At 47.1% G+C, this 20,978-nt stretch overlaps 1 protein-coding gene across 1 annotated transcript in view; it reads left to right on the top strand.

Annotated features, from left to right (window-relative positions):
• The first annotated feature begins 1,152 nt into the window (after positions 1-1,152).
• PAFAH2 (platelet activating factor acetylhydrolase 2) overlaps positions 1,153-20,978 on the top strand; it is a 34,180-nt gene continuing 14,354 nt past the window's right edge. The window contains exons 1-8 of the mRNA XM_004603461.2: positions 1,153-1,293; positions 8,726-8,863; positions 9,615-9,768; positions 10,735-10,831; positions 14,777-14,845; positions 15,511-15,649; positions 16,537-16,650; positions 20,368-20,459. Coding sequence (XP_004603518.1) covers positions 8,774-8,863; positions 9,615-9,768; positions 10,735-10,831; positions 14,777-14,845; positions 15,511-15,649; positions 16,537-16,650; positions 20,368-20,459 — 755 coding nt within the window. The 5' untranslated portion in view covers positions 1,153-1,293; positions 8,726-8,773. The remainder of the gene's footprint in view (positions 1,294-8,725; positions 8,864-9,614; positions 9,769-10,734; positions 10,832-14,776; positions 14,846-15,510; positions 15,650-16,536; positions 16,651-20,367; positions 20,460-20,978) is intronic.

Raw genomic sequence — 20,978 nt, forward strand, 5'->3', positions numbered from 1 at the left:
TCACATATCAATATGCTGTCACTGTCACTGTCATCCCATTGCTCATCGATTTGTTCAAGTGGACACCAGTAACATCTCTCATTGAGAGACTTATTGTTACTGTTTTTGGCATATCCAATACGCACGGGTAGCCTGCCAGGCTCTGCCGTGTGGGCTCGATACTCTTGGTAGCTTGCCGGGCTCTCTGAGAGGGATGGAGGAATCGAACCGCATGAAAGGCAGTCAGCCGCATGAAAGGCAAACACCTAACTGCTCCAGCCCATCATTATGCTATAATTATTAATTTGTCAGAATCCTCCACTATATTCTAAGAACTTTCAAGTTAGGAAAAACATCTTATTCATCAACCAGAACAGCTCTGAGAAGGCCAGTATAGAAGTGATGGGGCTGGGGGTGCGGGTGGTAAGAGGGTGGGAATGGAGGTAATCTTCTCATCTCTCAGGTTTCTCCTTGTTGTAGGGCCAGTGAGCCACTGGACAGCAGTGAAAAACTAGTTATCAAGTACAGGTTAGTAGGAAATGTGCCCTTAATGAGACTGATGGGCCACACTCAGGGAAAACTAAGTGGGGTAAGGGGGAAGATAAACAAAACAAGCTCAGACCTAGGACTGCCTCCTTATGAGAATAAAGGGGAGGGGAGGGATACTGGGAACATTGGTGGTGGAAAATGTACACTGACGGAGGGATGGGTGTTTCATCATTGACTGAAACTCAAACATGAAAGCTTTGTAACTGCGGCTCACAGTGATTCAATTTTTAAAAAAGGGTATCTCTTTAACACTCAAAAAAAAAAAGAATAAAGCAAGGTGGGGCGTGGGGAAACACACACACACACACACACACACACACACACACACACACACACACACGCACAGAATAAAGCAAAAAGCAAAACCAAGGCTCGTCTAGTCCAGGCACGGTCGACGGGGAATTATCTGAGGATGCAGGCGAGGGTTGTTTACTGGGTGAGAAGTGCCCTCTGCGCCAGCCTTGCAGGAGTGGCCGCGGCTTCTCTGACCGCCAGGGGGCGGGCTCGTACCGCGTCCCGGGGCCCAGAGCGGGTTCCGCCCCGAGGGCCGCGGAGGACTCTGGGATTTGTAGTCAGGGTGGCAGCGTGCAGGCCCCGCGGTGCAGCTCGGGAGTTACTGTTCGGGGCGCGGGGGCGGCCCGCGCCGGGTCGCGCCCTACTGACTTGTGCAGACTACAACTACCGACGGGCCTCGGCGGCCCGGGGACTCTCTGGTTTCCCTAGCGTTGAGCGTGTGGGCCGCCCCCGCGGAGTCCCCTTGGCTGGGTAAGTTTGCCTGGAGAAAACTCCCACTCGAAGGCGAGGTCTGCAGACGTTGGCGTATTCCAGCCCGCTTTGGGGCCCCCTCGGCTCAGTCCCGGAAGCTCCACGTTCGTTTTTTTCGTCCGATCTGTTGGCTCCTCAGTCACTCCCAGCACTTACAGCACCCTTCACTTTCCCCCTGTCTTCCAGCCCTTTCACCGGACTCCACCTTGCGCCCTGGTCTGGGGACTCCCCGCCTACGCCTGAGCCCGCAGCCTCGCCTCACGTCTCCGGGCTGCCCGCACCTGCTGCGTGCCTTCCTCTCACCCTCGCTTCCCTGTTTCTAACCCTGGCCGCCTCTCGCCCTGCCTTCTTCCCAGCCCGCGCACTCGGAGCCAGCCGACCTGGCTGCAGTCCTGCCCGCAGTTCCCTTCCCGGGTGACCTTGGGCTGGTGGGACAACCTCTCTGGGGCTCACTGTCTCCTATAAAGGGCAGCCGACAGGGGCTGGAGCCAGAGTCCAGGTAACGCGCTTGCCTGCCTAGCACGGGCCCCACCGGAGCCATCCCTGAGCGTAGAGCCAGGAATAAGCCCTTTCCCCCCAGCACCCCTGGGTGTGGCTCACAAATCAAATGTATTTGTATTATGTGTATGTAATAGCCAACCCGGGTTTGATTCCTCCATCCCTCTCAGAAAGCCTGGCAAGCTACCCATGGCGTATTCGGTATGCCAAAAACAGTTAACAAGTCTCACAATGGAGACGTTACTGGTGCCCGCTCGAGCAAATCCATGAACAACAGGATAAAATCACCCCTGGCAGTGTTCAGGGGACCCTATGGGGTGCCGGTGATTGAACCTGGGTCTGCTGCGCACAAGGCAAGCACCCTACCCGCTGTAACATCGCTGCGGCCCCCTCCCTAGTACATTTTATCTTGAATCCTTTGCGAGTTGCCTCCCCCACCCACCCCCTGTAGACCCTCTGGCCATTGCTCAAGTTGCACCCACGGAGTGTTCTCTAAGAGTAGGATATTTCCTCACTTCCTGCAGAGAGCAAAGGGCAGAGCTGAGAGCTTTCAGTCTCCAGAGAGCCTGCGTGAAGGCACCCTTGAGAAGTGACTATGTGACCTCTGGCCTGGAACAGCAGCCATGAAAAGGCCGACCCCCCCCCACACACACACACACTACACACACACCACACACACACACACACACACACACACACACACACACACACACACACACATTGGGCCTGCTCAGTTTTTCTGATTTGTGGCAGAAAGGTGGTATTGCTGCTCACCAGATAGAGGCACCCCATCCCAGCACACTGAATAGATGCAGTGGGCACCCTCACACACACACCACACACACACACACACACACACCCTCACACACCACACACACACACACACACAGACACTCACACACACACCCTCACACACCACACACACACACACACACACACACACCCTCACACACCACACACACACACACACACACACACACACACACACACACACACACACACACAGGGCCTGTTCAGGTTTTCTGATTTGTGGCAGAAAGGTGGTCTCGCTATCCACCAGATCGAGGCACCCCATCCCAGCGCACTGAATAGATGCAGTGGGCACCCCCCCCACACACACACACACATTGAGCCTGCTCAGTTTCTCTGATTTGTGTAGGGGTGTCTTAGATCCAAAAAGCCTGGGAGGAAAGAATCCGTTTTGCTCAGTCCAGGGCAAATGAGGCTTGTCTCGAATGGAGTCTCATGAAAGAAAGACAGCATGTTAATGGATCCTACCGTTCGGTGAGCACTTGAAATGCGCGAGGCCCCTCCCCTTCTCCTTGCTGGGATTCATCTGCGGCTCAGCCGGAGACGCTGCTCTGCGCTCTCCTCTCTGAAGACATCCACGTTCTCTTTTTCTCTTGAATGTATAACTCTTTCTCTCCCCTGTTCCCTAAGTAAACATTATTCTGCTTCAAAAACTAAAATAAAACAAAATGTACCAGGCCATAGGTTGATATCAGTCTGTTTAAACTTTATCTAAGAAGTGTCTCTGCTCTTTTTGTTTTGCTTTGTCTTGCAGCCACACCCTAGGGTGCTTGGAAAGTACTCCTGGCTCATTGCACCAGATTGCTCCCAGCAGCGCTAGGGGGATCATGCAGTGCTGGTTCTCCAGCACCACCGGGTGGGGTGTAGCCTGGGTGTGGCCTCAAAACCAAAAAAAAAAAAAGAATAAAGAATGATTGCAGTCATTTCATTAATATAAAAATGGTGGGCTGAAATATATGTATACACTCATGTTTGTTGTATGCATATGATAACATGTTTATTACATGTATGCATGTCTTGTTTTTTTTAATTTTTTAAATTTTTTTTTCTGTATGCATGTCTTAATAAAAAAATCTTGTGTACCATCCTGATTAGATGTTCTCAAAACTTACTGATCAGAAACATCAGGAAGCTCTTAAAACTGGTCTTTTGAGATAGTACAGGGATTCAGGCACTTGCCTTCTACTCAGCTGACTCTGGTTTGAGCCTCATTCTAGGCACTACATCATTTCCTGAGCATTGTCACTTATAGCCCCAGAGATCCCTGGACACCACTGGGTGTGACTCTGGTGGTTCCCAAGCTCAGGGGTGACCTATATAATCCCCAGCAGCACAAGCCTGAACAGTACCACATCCTTGGTCCTAGTATTGAACCACTGCCTTCAGGCCACCTGCTGGGGAGGTCCCTGCCCACCAAATAAAAAAAAAAAACTGTTTTGGAACCAGAGAGATGGCTGTAAGGACTGAGTGCTTGCTCTGCATGTGGGAGGTCCCAGGTTCGATTCCTGGCACTGTTTGGTTCTCAGAACACCATAGGGTAAGGTCCTCAAACAAAAATAAAATGATAAAATCTGATCTTTGGGAATGGATTCCCTAAAATTCTCTTATTTTTGAAAGTTTTCTTGATGATTTTGATGACTGGTGAAGGCACCTCTGATCTTGACTTTACTGAAAGCACTTCTAGGTAAGGAGCTAATAGAAAACTATCAGAGTAGAGATTATCTAGGGCTGGAGAGATAGTATAGTGGATAGGGCACTTGCCTTGCACATTGTCAACCTGATTCTATCCCTGGCACCCCCATACAGCCCCCCAAGTTCCACTAGGAGTAATTTTTTTCTGACTTAGAGCCAGGAGTAAATCCTGAACATCACCAGTGGCCCCCCCCAAACAAAAGTAGACAAATGGAAAAGAATAGGGATAACCCAAGAGCTATCCTTCAACAGTCTGATTATTAGGTGAGGAAAGCAAACAGCATTCAGATTTGAAAAGAAGAAAGGTTGGAAGAATTGGGAAAACTTTGCAGAAGACCAGAGATGTCACTGGATCTTAATGGATGGGACATGTTTGAATAAGTGGAAAGGCTTTTAGATAGGTACCATCATAAATTGTTTAGAAGGTGAGCCAAAAAGGGGAGTCACCTGGGCTGATCTTCTTGACAAATTCAATGACATTCATTAGAAATGACACTGGACTCTGGATGTCCTGTGCAGATGTCTCTTGGGCAGAATTCTCAAGTCAGTTTGAATTTTTCCGACTCCCCAACAGTCAGGCTCAGCCCGGGGAATGCAGATTCATTTCTTCTTAACCACACCCAGTTCAGCGGCTTCTTTGATTTTTATCTCTTTTCTTTTTTATCTCTTTTCTTCTTTTTCAAACTGAATTTAGTTTGAATTTAGTTTTGATGATCCTCCAGACATTGTCCAGCACCACCAGAGGGTTCTGTTCTTCCATTTGGCTGATTTTGTGTGGGAAGGGGGAGGGAAGGAGGAGGCACACCCAGAGTTGCTTAGGGCTCTGTGCTCAGGGATCATTCCTGGTAGGGTTTCAGGGACCATCTGGAGTGCCGGGTATCAAACCTGTGTCGACTGCATGCAAATGTCCTTCCTGCTGTACTATCACTCTGGCCTGCTTGGCTAATTATTTTATTTTTGTTTGGGGGCCACATCCGGCTATGCTCAGGGTTTATTGCCAGTTTTGCACTCAGGGATCACTCCTGGCGGAGATGAGGGACCAGATGCAGTGCTGAGACCCCCACCCCAGTTAACAAATATTTCCAGGATACTTCCTAAGTGCTTTAAATGCATTATTACATTTTATCTCCATAGCAACCCTATGAAAAAATACATAGTGTTCCCTTTGTATAGATGGAGAACCACGCTCAGAGAGATTGGATAACTTGGCCAAGGTAATTAAACAAAAAAAAAAAAAGCTAGACAGGGTCGAAGCCATAGTACAGTGCATAGGGTGCTTGTTTTTCATGTGGCAGATCCAGGTTTGATCCCTGGCACCCCATATGATCCCTCCAAGCCTGTGAGAAGTGATCTCTGAGCGCAGAGCCAGGAGTAAGTCCAGGTGTACCCCCAAAACCGAACACATAAAAGAAAACTAGGCAGTGAAGCATTCCAGCCCCTCCACACCTTAGAATGTTTGTTTCTCACCTGGCAGCCATCACAGACAACTCAGGTTCTTGGGTGCTTTCTTACCTCTCTATGTTTGCCACTCTTCTGCTTGAAAATCAGTTTTTCCATTTTTTTTCTGTCCTCCATCCACTTTGACATCTATTTCACAGAACTCTCTAGTGGTATTTTATCTGCCCCTTCTTTGTGGGTCAGTAGAACTTGGAGCTGCTTCATTGTCATGTGAATGTCCTGTCTTGTGCCTCTGATTCAAGTCTACTAGAGCAGAAGCTCAACATCTGATACTAAGCTACACACGTCAACGTCACTCTGCTTAAGTTATCTGTGGCCTGTACTGGGATTGTTATTTCTTTTTAAGAAGGATTGGGGGCAGATGTGTGGAGAGAGCAAATCAAACCCAGGTCAGCCACATGCAAGGCAAGTATCTTATTATTGCTCCAGCCCCAATATCTCAAGAGACTGGATTATATGCTTTAGTGCAGGAAGACTGAACTTGATTCCTACTACTGCATGGTCCCCTGAAAACTGCCAGGAGCAGCCCTTAAGCTCCTGCGCTCTACTGGGTTTGACCTCGCCCCCTACACTCCACAATAAGCAAACAACAACAACAAAATCAAGAAAGAAAATTTCAGGATATGTAAATAGCTCAAAGGGTTAATGCACATGCCTTTGCATGCAGAAAACCTCGGTACCATCCCTGACACTGTATATTCCTTTAAGGACCACCAGGAGAAATCACTGAGCACTACTGGGACGTCATCACTGTCATCATTGTCATCCCGTTGCTCATCGATTTTCTCGAGCAGGCACCAGTAACGTCTCCATTGTGAAACTTGTTGTTACTGTTTTTGGCATATTGAATATGCCATGGGTAGCTTGCCAGGCTCTGCTGTGTGGGCAAGATACTCTCGGTAGGTTGCTGGGCTCTCCGAGAGGGACGGAGGAATCGAATACAGTTTGGCCACGTGCAAGGGGAATGCCCTACCTGCTGTGCTATCGTTACAGCTTCCTTTTTATTGGGGAGGAGCACATATTTCTGGTTGTGCTCCCCCCAAAAAAGGAAGAAAATAATTTTCCTCTCTCAGCCATCAACCCAGAGTCCTGGGCTTTACTCTGATTGGACCAACTTGGTCCGTGTGCCATATCTCTGTCCAAATATAGACCCAGACCTCCCAAGTCTCAGGTCAGTTAAGGCCCATTTCTAGTTAAGGCCAGCAGTAGATCACAGGGTTACTGCTTAGGGCTGAGCAAGGTAAAACAAGATGGAGAAAAAACAGCAATAGTACAGAGGGTAGGGTGTTTGTCTTGCATACGATCAACCCAGGTTCAATTCCCAGCATCCCATATGGTCCCCCAAGCACTGCCAAGAATGATTGCTGAGTACAGCCCTGAGCACTGCTGGATATAACCCAAAGCCCAAAACCAAAGCCAAACCAAACAAAAAACCAATATGGAAAAGTTTGACCACTTTCCTACTGGTCCAGCTACATTCTCTGTGATCAGATCAGGTTCTGCTAAGTGTGTGTTCTTGCATAAATTATCTAAACTTTATCAAACATTAGGTTTTTTTTCCTTTTGGGGGCACACCTGACAATGCACAGGGGTTACTCCTGGCTCTGCACTCAGGAATCACTCCTGGCAGTACTCAGGGGACCATATGGGATGCTGGGAATTGAACTGGGTCGGCTGCGTGCAAGGCAAACTCCCTACCCGCTGTGCTATTGCTCCAGCCCCTCAGACATTAGTTTTACAGGCAAGAACAATATACATCTCAGAGGATTGCTGTAAAGATTCAGTTAAATAATTTATGTGAAGCACTTAGTGTCATTCCTGGGGCAGTAAGTGTGGTGATGGTACCAGTAATGAGGTGGAAGTTGGCTGGTGAGCAATAGCGATAACCCCCATCTGGGAACAGCCCAGTGAGGTGTTAGCTAGTCCCAAGCACACATATTTGCCACTTTGAAGGCTTCTGTTTGATCTTCTGTTCATAGGATACTCTTCCCTGGCTCTGCCCTTCTGTTCTCTTTTCTTTGGGGGTGTAATGGGGGATGGGCCAATACCCAGAAGCTATTCCCAGTGTGTAGTGCTCAGGGGAGGGACCAGGTGGAGCCCAGGATCAAACTCAGGACTCTTGTGCACTGCATGGGCTCCTGCACGATGCATGTGCTTCACCCCTTCCGGCTCTCTCCCATCCCCCTTCTTTGTTTTATGACCATCCAGAAGCATGTTTCTTTTCCTCCCCTGCCTCTAAATCTTCCTCACATTTCAGTGTCCCGAACAGGTACCACGTTGTAGTCCAGAGTGAGGTCTGTGTATTTAATAGATTTGTACCTATTGCTTTCTCCCTGTGCTTAGGGTCGGTAAGGATTAACAGCTCAGGGCTGAAATAGACAGACCAGGGTGTGCCGCCTAATAGTATGACTTGGAAATGTCACTCATAGACTCTGGATCACAGTTTTCTCATCTGTAAAACAGGGTTATAGTAGTACCTTCCTTAGACAGGAGAGAATGAAATGATGGCTCCGTTTGGGTAGTTCAGTGCTGACATAGAATAAGCAATACTTCTTCGTAGATGTTAGTCTTCCTGGACTCACGAGGCCAAGGTCTGTTATATTCTCTGCAGTAGCTGTGCAGAGCACATAGTAGGTGCTAGAGAAACTTGCTCTTGGGTTTGAAGGAATATGGAAGTTGGGTTCCTCTTCACACTTGTCTTTGCATCCTACCCCCAACAGTAAAAAGTAGGCCTGAGGCTGGGCTTGGGACTCAGGTGGCAAAACAAATGCCTTGCGTGTGTGAAGCCCTGAGTGCCATTCCCGGCCCTGGGAATGGGGGAGCCCCACTGGCAGTTGTGGAGCAAAACAACTGCCTTTGGAGAATTGAAGAGTCACTGTCCAGGAGCAAGTGCTGATAAGCGGTGATAGTCATGTGTCAGCCACCGGAAGCTGAGTGGAAACCCTTACGAGATTCTTCTGTGTTCTGCCTCCAGCTACCAGGGTCAGCACTGCACAAGCAGTTTGGTTCAAGTGGTGATGAAATGGGGATCAACCAGTCTGTGGACTTTCCACCTATCACAGGACCCTACCATGTAGGCTGCGGGGATGTGATGGAGGGGACAGGTTCCCAGGTGAGTGTTCCCCCCCCCCCCCCTCTGGTCCACAGTCTCTGCCTCTGCCCAGCAGTTCGCTTCCTGCTTTGGTTCTGAGTTTTTCTCTCTACTTGTTCCTCTGTCCTCCAAGGCTTCACTCCCCTCTCCCCTGTGCCCCCCCCCCGCCCCTCCCTGTCCCAACCCCATTCATTGTAAATTCCCATGTGAATGAGGGTGCTGCTGTATCCAAGGGGCCAGTCTGGGGGAGAGGGCTGGATAGTCTACCTTCAGCACAAGTCAATCCCTTGCTCCCAAGGCCAGGCTTAAATCTTTTCCTATGCCAAACACTGAAAATATTTTGGTGCCACTCAGGTATAGTTCAAAATACAATTGTTGGGCCAGAGTAACAGCTCAAAGGGCTGGACACACGCCTGGCATGCACAGGACCCAAGTATGACCCCCCAGCACTGTCACATGGCCTCCTGAGCACTGCCGGGAATAGCCCTGGTGCCCCCAAACCACTGCCGCAGACAAAAATTAAACAAAACAAAGAATATATAGTTGGCTATTTGAGATAATGTAAACTGTATAATTATGCTTTAAGTAAAATGCTATTTTTAAAAAACCGGATTTTCTAAATGTAGAATTCAGGCTTATAAATCAAAGCTCAAGTTTCCCTGTTTTGATGCCCTGCCCTGCTAGTGCCCCGAACACTCCCTGAATGCCTGTTGGGAAATCTGGCAGGGCTTGGGCTCCTTGCTCTAAGCAGCCGGCCTCTTCTTTCCTGCAGGGGAGCTTCTTTCGACTCTTCTACCCCTGCCAAGATCCGGTGAAGACAGCAGAGCAGCCCTTGTGGATTCCCCGCTATGAGTACTACAGTGGCCTGGCCGATTACCTGCAGTTTAACAGGCGCTGGGGGGCTCTGCTATTCAACCTGGCTGTGGGTAAGGACTGGCCTGAACCCCAGCCACTCTCCCAGTTTCTTGCTTATGTTCCTAGGAGATCCCCAGACAAATCAGCACCTTCCACTTTGTATTATTTGGGCCTTTTGTAGTGGGGCAGCCTGTGGCCAGAGGAGTGGAGAGAGTTGGGAGAGAATTATGGACGGAAGAGTATTGGTTATAGAATGAGACTGCCTTGGCTTCCAATCCAGACTTAGTGTTTACTGACTGTGGGGCTTAGGTATGTTACTTAACCTGCCCGAACGCCTCCCTTTGCAGGATTATAGCGGGAACCATATGCAAAGCTTTAGTGCAGTGCTTGGGACGTATACTGTTCCACAAATGGTGACTGTTGGACATTTACTCAGCTTGTATTAATTCCCACTCTGCCAGCAGTTGTGTACATTGGAGGTTTCCAAGCATAATTGGCTCACCGCCCCCTTCTCAGAAAAACATAATTCAGTGCCACCCCTATCTTCTTAAAGGGAATAAAAAGAATGACCATCTCCCCCTTACTCCCATCCCCACTGGTGCACCTGAGGCTACTATTACCCACCCCACCCCCTGGCAGGGCACCAGGGGCTGGTATCTCCCACTTTGGGAAACACTGGTATAGGTGAAAGAAACATTCGAACTATTAAGGAGCAGGGTCACACTGAACCGCATCCTTCCTCCGAAGGCTCCACTGTTCTTGGAAACCCTACTTAGCCCCTTGGCAGCTCACGGATGTGTCTGTACCTGCTCTGTACTTCCCATTTGGATTTATCTTCCCATTTTCTAATTTGTTGATGCTCCCTAAGGAGAAAAAGCAGAATAACCAGGTGACTGACAGCCCTGAGCTGCTCAGGGTAGAGAACAATGGTGGCCTGCAGACGGGAGGGGCCCATGTCATCTGTCCCCCGCTCCCCCCAAGTGTACCCATTACAGAATGGGGCCAGCCCAAGATTCTACAGCTCCTGTCTCTTCTAGGGTCTTTTCGCCTGCCAATGAGCTGGAATGGGCCCTTTAAGCCAAAGGACTCTGGATACCCCTTGATCATCTTCTCCCATGGCCTGGGAGCCTTCAGGTAAGCGCATCTCTCCCTAGACCTTGTCTAAGTCCTTGTCTGGTAACAGCTGCTAAGTTTCAACATATTGACAAAGGGCAAAGAAACAGACCATTCTATCTGCCAGCTATCATGGCCACCATCTGCCTCAATCCATATATGCCTCAATCAATCCACTGGGTCCCTTCTCTAGAAGGCATTTTCTAGCCCCTGTTCCCTGGTAGAACCCTTCAACAGGTTTTGCATCTTTTGCTTTTAACATTCCATCATCTATAGACATAGACAACACCTTGAGCTTTCTTCCTGTGTAACGGCTCAGAAGTAGTAGAAGGAGCTTGAACTTTGTCATCAGAGTGTGATTCATCCCCCACATAGGGAGGGAGGGCTCTGGATGGGGCTCGGGAGTGGCAGAGAATGAGAGGAGCCCCTCCGCTGCCCCTGCAGAACTGTAATAATTGCTTACTCCCAGGGCTGGAGTGATAATACAGGGGGTAGGTGCTTACCTTGCACACATCTGACCCGGGTTCGATCCCTGAGCATTGCCACAAGTGATTCCTGAGTGCAGAGCTAGGAGTAACCCCTGAGCATCGTCAGTGTGCCCCCCCCCAAAAAATAAATAAATTGTTTACATCCCATTGATTTTAGTTGCTCTGCCCAATATAGTGGCCTCTAGCTAAATGTGGCTATTGAGTACTTAAAATATGGCTGGTCCAAGCTGTGGTGTACTGTCACTATAAAACACACTCTGGGGGCTGGAGTGATTGCACAGCGGGTAGGGCGTTTGCCTTGCATGTGGCCTACCCGGGTTCGATTCCCAGCATCCCATATGGTCCCCTGAACACAGCCAGGAGTAATTCCTGAGTGCATGAGCCAGGGGTAAACCCTGTGCATCACTGGGTGTGACCCAAAAACAAAACAAAACAAAACAAAAACAAAAAAACTACACTCTGAGTTTCAAAAACTACAGTTAGTTGTTTGTTTATGTTTGGGCAAAATTCAAACAAACAAAGTAGGGTTGTTCCCAGCAGTCCACAGGATAATGGGATGCTGAGATAGAGTCCTGGCCTCTGGTGTGCCATGGCACTTGTCCTTTGAGTGATCTCCCAGGCCCAGACTTCATTTTTTAAAAATAGAATGTAATAGCAGCTGACTCCAAAGCTCAAGGGTTAGAGCTTTGGCCTCATAAAAATAGAATGTAATGAAATATTTGATTAGTTTTAAATTTTTTATTGTACATTCAGATGATAACTTAGCTATACTGGGCTAAACTTAATGTGTTATTCAAATTCCACCTCTTGGCCTGGAGAGATAGCTCAAAGGGCTGAGTGCATGCTTTGCATGTGGGAAGCCCCTATTCAAACCCAGTACCCTGTGGTTCCCTGTACACCACCCAGAATGAACTCCACGAATTGCTGGGTATTTCTCCCCTGCATTCCCAAAAATTTACTACAGAATTCTACCATATTTCGCTTTTCGTTGTTGACTTGGGGCTACATCAAGAGCAGTGCTCAGGGGCTATCCCATGGCTCAGTGCTTGGGAGTTGCTCTGGCATTAAATCTGGTCCTTCTGCAGGTCCCAGCCCACTGAGTTATCTTTCCAACCCTGTCTTTTTCCTTTTTAAAATTTATCTACCAGGACCAGAGAGATAGTACATGGGGCTAAGGTGCTTTCCTTGATGCAGCTGACACCAGTTTCAATCTCCAGCACCCCATATGATCTCCTGAGCAGCACCAGGAGTGATGTTTCTGCACAGACCCAGGAGTAACCCCTGAGCACCTGTGCTTAGCATTAGAGACCTTGAATTTGCTCCTGTCATAGCACAGCCTCCTGAGAGCACCCGCAGACCCAGGTATCACAGTGCTAGGCTCTAGCATTGACCCAGACCTGCACCCAGAGCCAGGCATCACCAGGAGTAGCCCTTGCCATTCCTCCACACACTCAACACATCAGGCGTGGCCTCTGTAAACCTTTTGTTTGTTTTAGTTTGGGGGCACACCCATCATAGAAAGGGCTTACTTATGGCTCTGTACTCAAGAGTCATTCTTGGCTGGGCTCAGGGGTGCTGGGGATCAAACCTGGGTTGGCCACATACAAGGAAAGCAATTTAGCTCCTGTATCATCTCTCTGCTCCAAACCTTTCTTCTTCTTTTTCTTTGTTTTAAACTAAAGTATATTTGTTAGACTGGGGAATTAGCACCAAGGGCTGGCATGCCTGGCTAGCATGTATGGGCCCTGGCTAAGATCCCTGTCACCACATAGCCTTCATGGCACTATCCCCGAAACAAAACAATTAAAATCAATTCACTAGAAAAAAATTATTTATAAGGATAGCATTTAAAGAAATATTGGGGGTGGAGGGAGCGAATGGTCATACCTGGCAGTGCTCATGGGCTATTTATGGCTTTTGGCTCTGTGCTTAGGGGCCACTCCTCGTGGTACTCCAAGGCACCATGCAGTGTCATGGATTGAACCTGGTTTCCCACATGCAAAGCATGTGCTCAGGCCTTTGAGTTCTCTGGTTAGCCCCAGATCTTTTCTTTTTTTTTAAAAAATTTTTTTTATTTTATAAGGTAGTTCACAATATTTGATTACATTTAATATTCAAACACTAATTCCAAGCCCCAAATCATATTTGTTGTTTTTGTTTTATCAATGCCAGTGGGCTATTCCCAGCTCCCTGTTATGGGGTCACTCTCCATGGTACCCAGGGGACCGTGTAGTGCTGGGAGTGAAACTCAGGTCTTCCATACACAAAGCATGAGCCTAACCTTATGAGATATCTCTCTAGTCCTTGGGATTATATTTTTAAGGCTGGGTTACAACTTAATCATATGGACAAATCTGATTGCGGTGGAGACGGGAAAATATCATATATTGATGGCATGACAGTGTCTTGTTGAAATAAGATTCTGTTATTATGGAGAAAGGGGGAAATAAGTGTCTGGGGTAGGCAATTAGCACTGTCATGTTCGTTTTTTTTTATAAAGAGGAGGGAAAATTGTTCATGTCAAATTACAGGTGCATATTTGCATTTTAATTAATCAGGGGAGGAGGGCACATCTCCAGGATTGAATCTGGGCTTCATACATGCTTTGTATGTTCGTAGTCCCTTGCTCTATCTTTCCAGTCCCTGTATGTGCATTTAAAATAAATACTTTTAAGAATAGTAGAAATAAATACCAGGAGGCTGTCTCCATGGCTTGGAGGCTGGTCTCCCATTCTGGGCAACTCAGAGAAGGGAACACCAAGTAAAATGTGGTCGGAGGTCATACGGGGGAAAGATGATTCGGGCCGAATATAGACTAGAGACTGAACACAATGGCCACTCAACACCTTTATTGCAAACCACAACACCTAATCAGAGAGAGAGAACAAAAGGGAATACCCTGCCATAGTGGCAGGGTGGGGTGGGGGGAGACGGGACTGGGGAGGGTGGGAGGGATGCTGGGTTTACTGGTGGTAGAGAATGGGCACTGGTGAAGGGATGGGTTTTCGAACTTTGTATGGGGGAAACATGAGCACAAAAATGTATAAATCTGTAACTGTACCCTCACAGTGATTCACTAATAAAAAATAAATAAATAAATAAATTTAAAAAAATAAAAGTCTTCAAGCCAGGAAAAACAAAAAAGAAATACTTTTTCCTTAAGGAGCTTATCAACTAACTTGTCATACCAATGCAGTTGTTGAAGTGACTGGTCTGCGTTTGGGAGGCGATGGATGGGTTGGATTCGGGGTTGGAAAATACCATTCATGGATGGATTTGCCAGTGCTTCCTAGAGGGAGGATGCTTCAACCTTTGTTGAAGAAAGGGTACTGGCTAGAAAAAGCACCTTGAAAGTGCTTTGCCAATGGAAGTTCCTCCATGCAATCTTCTATGGTGGCTGCCGCAGCGTCTGGCTGGAACACAGAGGGCTCTCGGGCCATCTTCTGATCACTTCTCCCTATTCCTCCTGAATTTCTAGGACTTTGTACTCAGCCTTCTGCATGGAGCTGGCCTCCCGTGGCTTTGTGGTCGCTGTCCCAGAGCACAGGTGAGGGATGGCAATCATCATGGGTGTGCAGGGCTGTTGTTGACACCCATTTCCCCCCTTTCCTTTTTTTGGGGGAACTGTTGGGGGTTGTTGTTGTTGGTTTGGTTGTTGTGATTTCCAGACCTTATACACTTTGCCCTGGTGCTTGAAAGTGGGTTGGGAGTATTGTATACTTGATGCAACACTGGGATGCACAAGAGCAATGCCAGGGAGTCATGCTTTGTGCTGTGGCTTAGTGCTTGAGACTGAACCTGGGCGTCACATCTACACTGCAGCTCTGCAGCTGTCCTGACAGTCAGTCTCCAGGCCCATCTACTCACATTATTATTATTATTATTATTATTGTTTTTGTTTTGGGGCCACACCCGGCAGTTCTCAGAGATCACTCCTGGTAGGCTCAGGGAACCATATGTGGTCCATTTTTCCCATCATATACCATTTTAATGGTGGAAAAAAAAACAAGGTTAAAAAACCTTTTTTAAAAAAAATATCTGGGTAACAACTGAGCTAGGATTCAAGTTCAAGTCAGTGTCCACATTTTGTTTTTTCCACTATCCTATGCATGCTCATAGATCTTGTGACCCTGTTAGCTAAAGGGTGATCCAAAGACTCTTGGCTAAGAAAGATGAGCAATAAGCTCAAAGATCTGGTTTTGTGTGTTTCAGGGATGGCTCAGCTGCAGCCACCTGCTTCTGCAAGAGTTCCCCCGAGGAGCAGCAAAGTGGCAAATCCCTGGAAGAGGAATGGATCCCCTACCGGAAAATTGCAGAAGGAGAAAAGGAATTCCCTGTTCGGAACTCCCAGGTAGGCTTGGGCCAGTGTGGGTGGGATTTTTCTGTCCTCTATTACGCACACTGAGAATCTTAGTGAACTTTCTCTCTTGAAACATCAGTCACGGTAAGTCTGAGCTTGCCCCATCAGTGGAAATGAAGTCTTAAGACTTACAGCTGCAAGTGACAGAAAACTGGCTTAAGCTTGTCAGTTAGGCAGGATGGAGAATTAGCGAACAAATGACCTAATGAAAGCAGGAGTCACACCCCAGGACTTGCTCTTCATTTTCGTCTTCTTCTCTACTGGTGGGTGTCCTGCAAACTGACTGACTTTCTGAGGTTAGAAACACAGCTCGTGACAACCGAAGCATACTTTTATATTTGCCTTTAGTCTGTGAAAGAATGGGATTGTCTTGGGATTGCGGTTCCCGTCTCCCACTCCTGCCCAAAACTGCAATATGAAAAATCCTGGAGAAAGAGCCCTCAAGCTGGGGAGAAGTACTAAATCAGGAAGTTTCCACTAGGGGAATTCTGAAAAGTTTGAGTTAACAGGAGAAGATGGGAGTAGGTGTTAGACAAAAGCAATAGGTATGTGCTACTAATGATAGTTTACCCGGTAAAGATCTGAACTCCAGTACTGGACTTGGAATAAGACAACTGTTATTTCCTTCTTTTTTTTTTTTCCCCTCCACAAATGCTTTCATGTTCTTGGTCTTAAACGATCCTCCTGACAATCCAAGGGTAAGTAGGAAGTCTGAGCACCAGGGCTGATCCTTTTTGCTTTTAGGTGATGCTTATGAGAGCTGCTGAGAGGGTCTTAGTCTTGCTGTCTGTGTGTTCTGCCTCAGCCCTGTAGTGGGAGATTCTCTAGGGTGGTCACAATGAGTCTTCCAGCTCCCATTGAGATGGTCTCTGTTTCAGGTGCATCAGAGAGCCTCTGAGTGCATGAGGGTGTTGAAGATTCTGCAAGAGGCCTCGGCTGGGCATCCCGTCCCCAACCTCTTCCCTGGTGGGTTGGATCTGATGACTCTGAAGGTATGGCAACACTTGGTATTACCTTTGATGTCTTCATCAGGACTGCCTTGGTTTCGAGTAACAGAAACCACATTCCTGAGCCTAAACCAAAATAGAATTGTTGACTCAAATACCTAGGAGACCAGGGCAGTGTGACTTTAGGCCCGTGGACTTAGATCTAGGATCTCAAACATTGTCAGTAAAGCCCTGGCACTCTCCTGCCCTCCACCCATCTGTTTCACTCTTTATGTGGGTTTCATTTTCACCACACTCCATAAGGTAAGAAAGCTGGTCACTAACATTCCAAAGTCCACGTTTCAGCTCTGCTCCTGATTTATTTGTTTGTTTGTTTATTTGTTTGTTTAGATTTGGGGGCCAAACCCAGTTGTACACAGGGCCTTCTCCTGGCTCGGCATTCAGGGATCACTCCTTGGACTTGGGGGACCATATGAGGTGCCAGGGATTGAACCCCAGGTCAGCAATGTGCAAGACAAGTGCCTTATCCCCTCTACTATCTCTCCAGCCCTGAATATCTTCTTAGGCCAGTTCTATGGCATAATTTTCATTTGTCTTATACTTTGTTTTGTTTTATTTTGTTTTTTTGAGCCATATTGAACTCTCTTTGCTGATAGGTGGATGATGAAATGATTTTATTGGGGGTTGCTCCCTGCAGTTATGGGGTGGGAGAAGGCCATATGGTTCCAGGGATCGAACCTGGCTTCTTCCATGCAAAGCATGTGCTCAGCCCATTGAGCTGTCTCTTTGCTCCCTATTGCATGATATTCTTTCATAGCCATGGGCTTTGTTTGTTTGTTTCTGTGTTTGTTTTATGTTTCAGGGGGCTTTGAGACCATACCCAATAGTGCTCAGGGGCTATTCCTGGCTCTGTGCTCAGAAGTGATCCCTGGTGGTGCCCAAAGGACCATATGCAATGGCAGGATCAAATGGTTCAGCTTCATGCAAGGCAAATATTTTACCTCCTATATTATCTATCTGACCCAGGTCAGCCATGTGCAAGGCAAGCACCTTAACTGCTATGCTATCTCACTGGCCATTGTAGGTAGAATAATTATCTATTTACATTGAAGGGAGCCATAGTTCAAAGAGGCTAAATATCCACTCAAATTTTTGCAGCTCAGTAAATGGTAAAGTCAGATTTTTACTTGGGACTTTTTGATTCTGAAACCTGTGCTTTGTGCATCTATGCTTTTTCGAAAATACTGCTTAAAGGCCCTGGTCAGGTCCAGAACATTGTACAGGGGTTAAGGTCCTTGCTTGCACGCAGCTGACCCAGTCCTATCCCTGGCACTGTCCACGGTTCCCTGACCAGGGCCAGGAGTAATACCTGAGCCCAGAGCCAGAGATAAGCCCTGAGCACTGCCAGATATGACCCAAAAATCAATAAATAAAGGCTCTGGTCAAATCTTCCAGTGAGATGTATTTTTCTGGATGGCCAGTAGATAAAGCAGAACCTGAAAAACCAGAAGTGCTTCATGCAGTATTTGCTGTGTATATCTCCCCTTGCCTGACACTGGGCTCCTGGGAGGCCTCTGAGTCCGAGACAAGACCTGGAGAATGGCAGGCTATAGCTTAATTGGATTAGTTAAGAAGCAGCCTCTTATAGAAAAAAACAAGAAAACAGGCTAAGTAAGTTCATGTCTCTGATGGGTAAGATACAGAAGTTGAAGAGTCAACTTGTTGGCCAGACTGCTGGGGCATGAATACTTGCCTACAATGCCAGCCCAAGTGCAGACTGCCCCATGCAGGGCACTTTGGCAATAGCTGTCCGTAGTGTAACTGCCCGTACTCTTTGACCCAGCTATTTCCAGTTCTGGGAACTTACTCTACAGATCTGTGTATACATGCATCGTGAGGTGTGTGCAGGGATATTCATTCCAGTACTGTTTACCATAGCAAAAGATAGTATCCTCAATGTTCACAAGTAAGGAAGCTGTCTGAAAGGAATGTATAACAGTGAATGGTAAAGCTGATTGCTATAACACATAAATTCCAAATCATAGTGGCTTTAACACAGTGATTTTCAACCATGGGGTCCATAAACTGCTCTGGTCCACAATGTAAATGGGTTAAAAACCTGTGGTTTATCACAATAAATTTGCTTTTGTTTTTGGGCCATACCTGGTGGTGCTCATGGCTTATCCCTGACTCTGTGCTCAAGGATCACTCTTTGAGGGCTTGGGGCATCATATGGGATGCTGGGGACCGAACCCAGGTCAGCTGCATGTAAGGCAAGTGCCCTACCTGCTGTACTATCACTCTGGCCCAATGAAATTTGTATCTCTTCCATTTATTTTTTTTTATCCCCTCCCCCCTTTTTTTTTTTGTATCTCTTCCATTTAAAGTAAAAAAAAAAAAAAGGTGCTCTTGTACAAAGGAAGCCTCAGGGATTTAGGCTCCTTCTATCTTATTGTTCTACCTTCTACTTGTGAAACCCAATTTCTCTGTGTACTGTGAAGGCAGCAGAATGAGAAAGGGCCGGGAGATTTATACTAAAGAGTTTATATGGTCTGGTCCTGGAGGTAGAGGTACCACTTTGACTTATATCTTATTGACTAGAACTTAAGTCACAGGCCTTATCAAACTGCTGGAAAATTCAGACGAGCTTCATGTCAGGGAGGAAACAGAATAGATTCAATGGTCACTAACCATTTATACTACAGTGAAATAAAATGTACCTGTAAAAGAATAAGGGGGTAAAGAAGGGATTAAGCACTTGCCTTGCATTGCTGACCTGTACCACACATTGTCCCCTGAGCAACTCCAGAAGTGATCCTTGAGCACAGAGCCTGGCATAAACCCTGCACCATGGAGTAGGGGTCTCCCACTCAAAAAAAAAAAAAAAAAAAGGATAAGGAAGCCATTTGTGAACATAGTTATGCAAAAAAGTAAGCCACAGTATCCCAAGAGTGAAAAGAAGGGAAGCATGGATTTCTCTGCCAGTGTTTACAAAAGAATGCTCTGCAAGGACACGCAGGAAATGGACTGGTTTGGGAGGAGGTTAGTGGGAGGTTAGGAAGGAATTGGGAGAGGGAAAGTCTATATATCGGGAGCTTAGAGTTTTTATCAACTCTATTTAAAGAGCAGCTAAAGCGGAGAGCAAGGATTGGAGGCAGAGGTTAGACAGTGAGGCCTGGAGAGATTTCCCCAGCTCCTTAGCAAGGCAGCTGCGTGACTTTATATAACTGTGCCCTAAAGGGGGACAACCAGAAATAGATACTTGCAGAGCAAGTTAGAGCCAGCCGACTCCCTGTGCTGAAATAAAAGGATGGATATCCAGAGAAGTAGAACTTGCATCACAGCAGAGTAGAGGGCCAACGGGATCCCCATTCTGTCCTCACCTTGGTCCAGCCGTCGTCCTGTTGAACTGGTTGCAAAGCAGGGAGCAAGAGGATGGATAGAGTTCTTATGCAGCATGCTTTCTCACACTGATGGATCAGAGTGGATCATGTAACCCTGCTCCATTCATTTATTCACAGATAGTTGAATGCCTGCCCTAGTCCAGGTGGTTGGTAAAATGGCAAAAACAAAGATAAAAATGTTTCCAGAATTTTTGCCTGTAAAAGGCTGACTGCTCATGGCGGGGTAGCGGGGGGCGCTGAAGCACTGCATTGTATATTTCTGCTGCATTATTTTATATTTTTCTTCTTCTTGCCCGGGAAACATTCTTGAAAGGCAGCCTTGTGTTTTTGGCTTAGCTAAGCTTACTGCTTTCCTCAGGATGGCATTGACATGAACCATGTGGCTGTAATGGGACATTCGTTTGGAGGGGCCACAGCTATTTTGGCTTTGGCCATGGAGACCCAATTTCGGTAAGTTTCCCAGTGATGCTGCTGTTAGCAGCACCTACCTTCCATTCCCCCTTCAAGTTCTTGTTATGCAAGTATTATGCACTAGACACTCTAGTGGCTGGCTGAGGATTTGGTGATGAGCATGAAGCAAGGTCTCTGACCTCACGGAATTGTTATTTTGGGAGGAGACAGTCTAGTAAACAAGGCAACAAATCATCAGACCCCCCACCCCCAGGAGTCAAGAGCAGTGAAAAAAAAAATTGGACATTCTAGAGTATTAGAACTCCTCTGAGCACAGGACATAAACCAAGAAGCCAGCATAGAAAGGTTTCAGGGAAGCTCATTCAAGTCAGAGAGTTCAGCTCGCTGTATCAGTGTGGGAGTAGCATAGTACATGAGGGCTTAGAGTGTATATGACTGATTAACTGATTTGAAACCAACAGCAACAGCTTGAGAGGAGAGCAGGGATTGGAGGTAGAAGGTAGGCAGTGAGGCCTGGAGAGATTTCCTGAGCTGCTTAGCAGGTGGCTGTGAAGACTT

The sequence above is a fragment of the Sorex araneus genome, chromosome 5 (genome assembly GCF_027595985.1).
Source record: "Sorex araneus isolate mSorAra2 chromosome 5, mSorAra2.pri, whole genome shotgun sequence".
NCBI classification, from domain to species: Eukaryota; Metazoa; Chordata; class Mammalia; order Eulipotyphla; family Soricidae; genus Sorex; species Sorex araneus.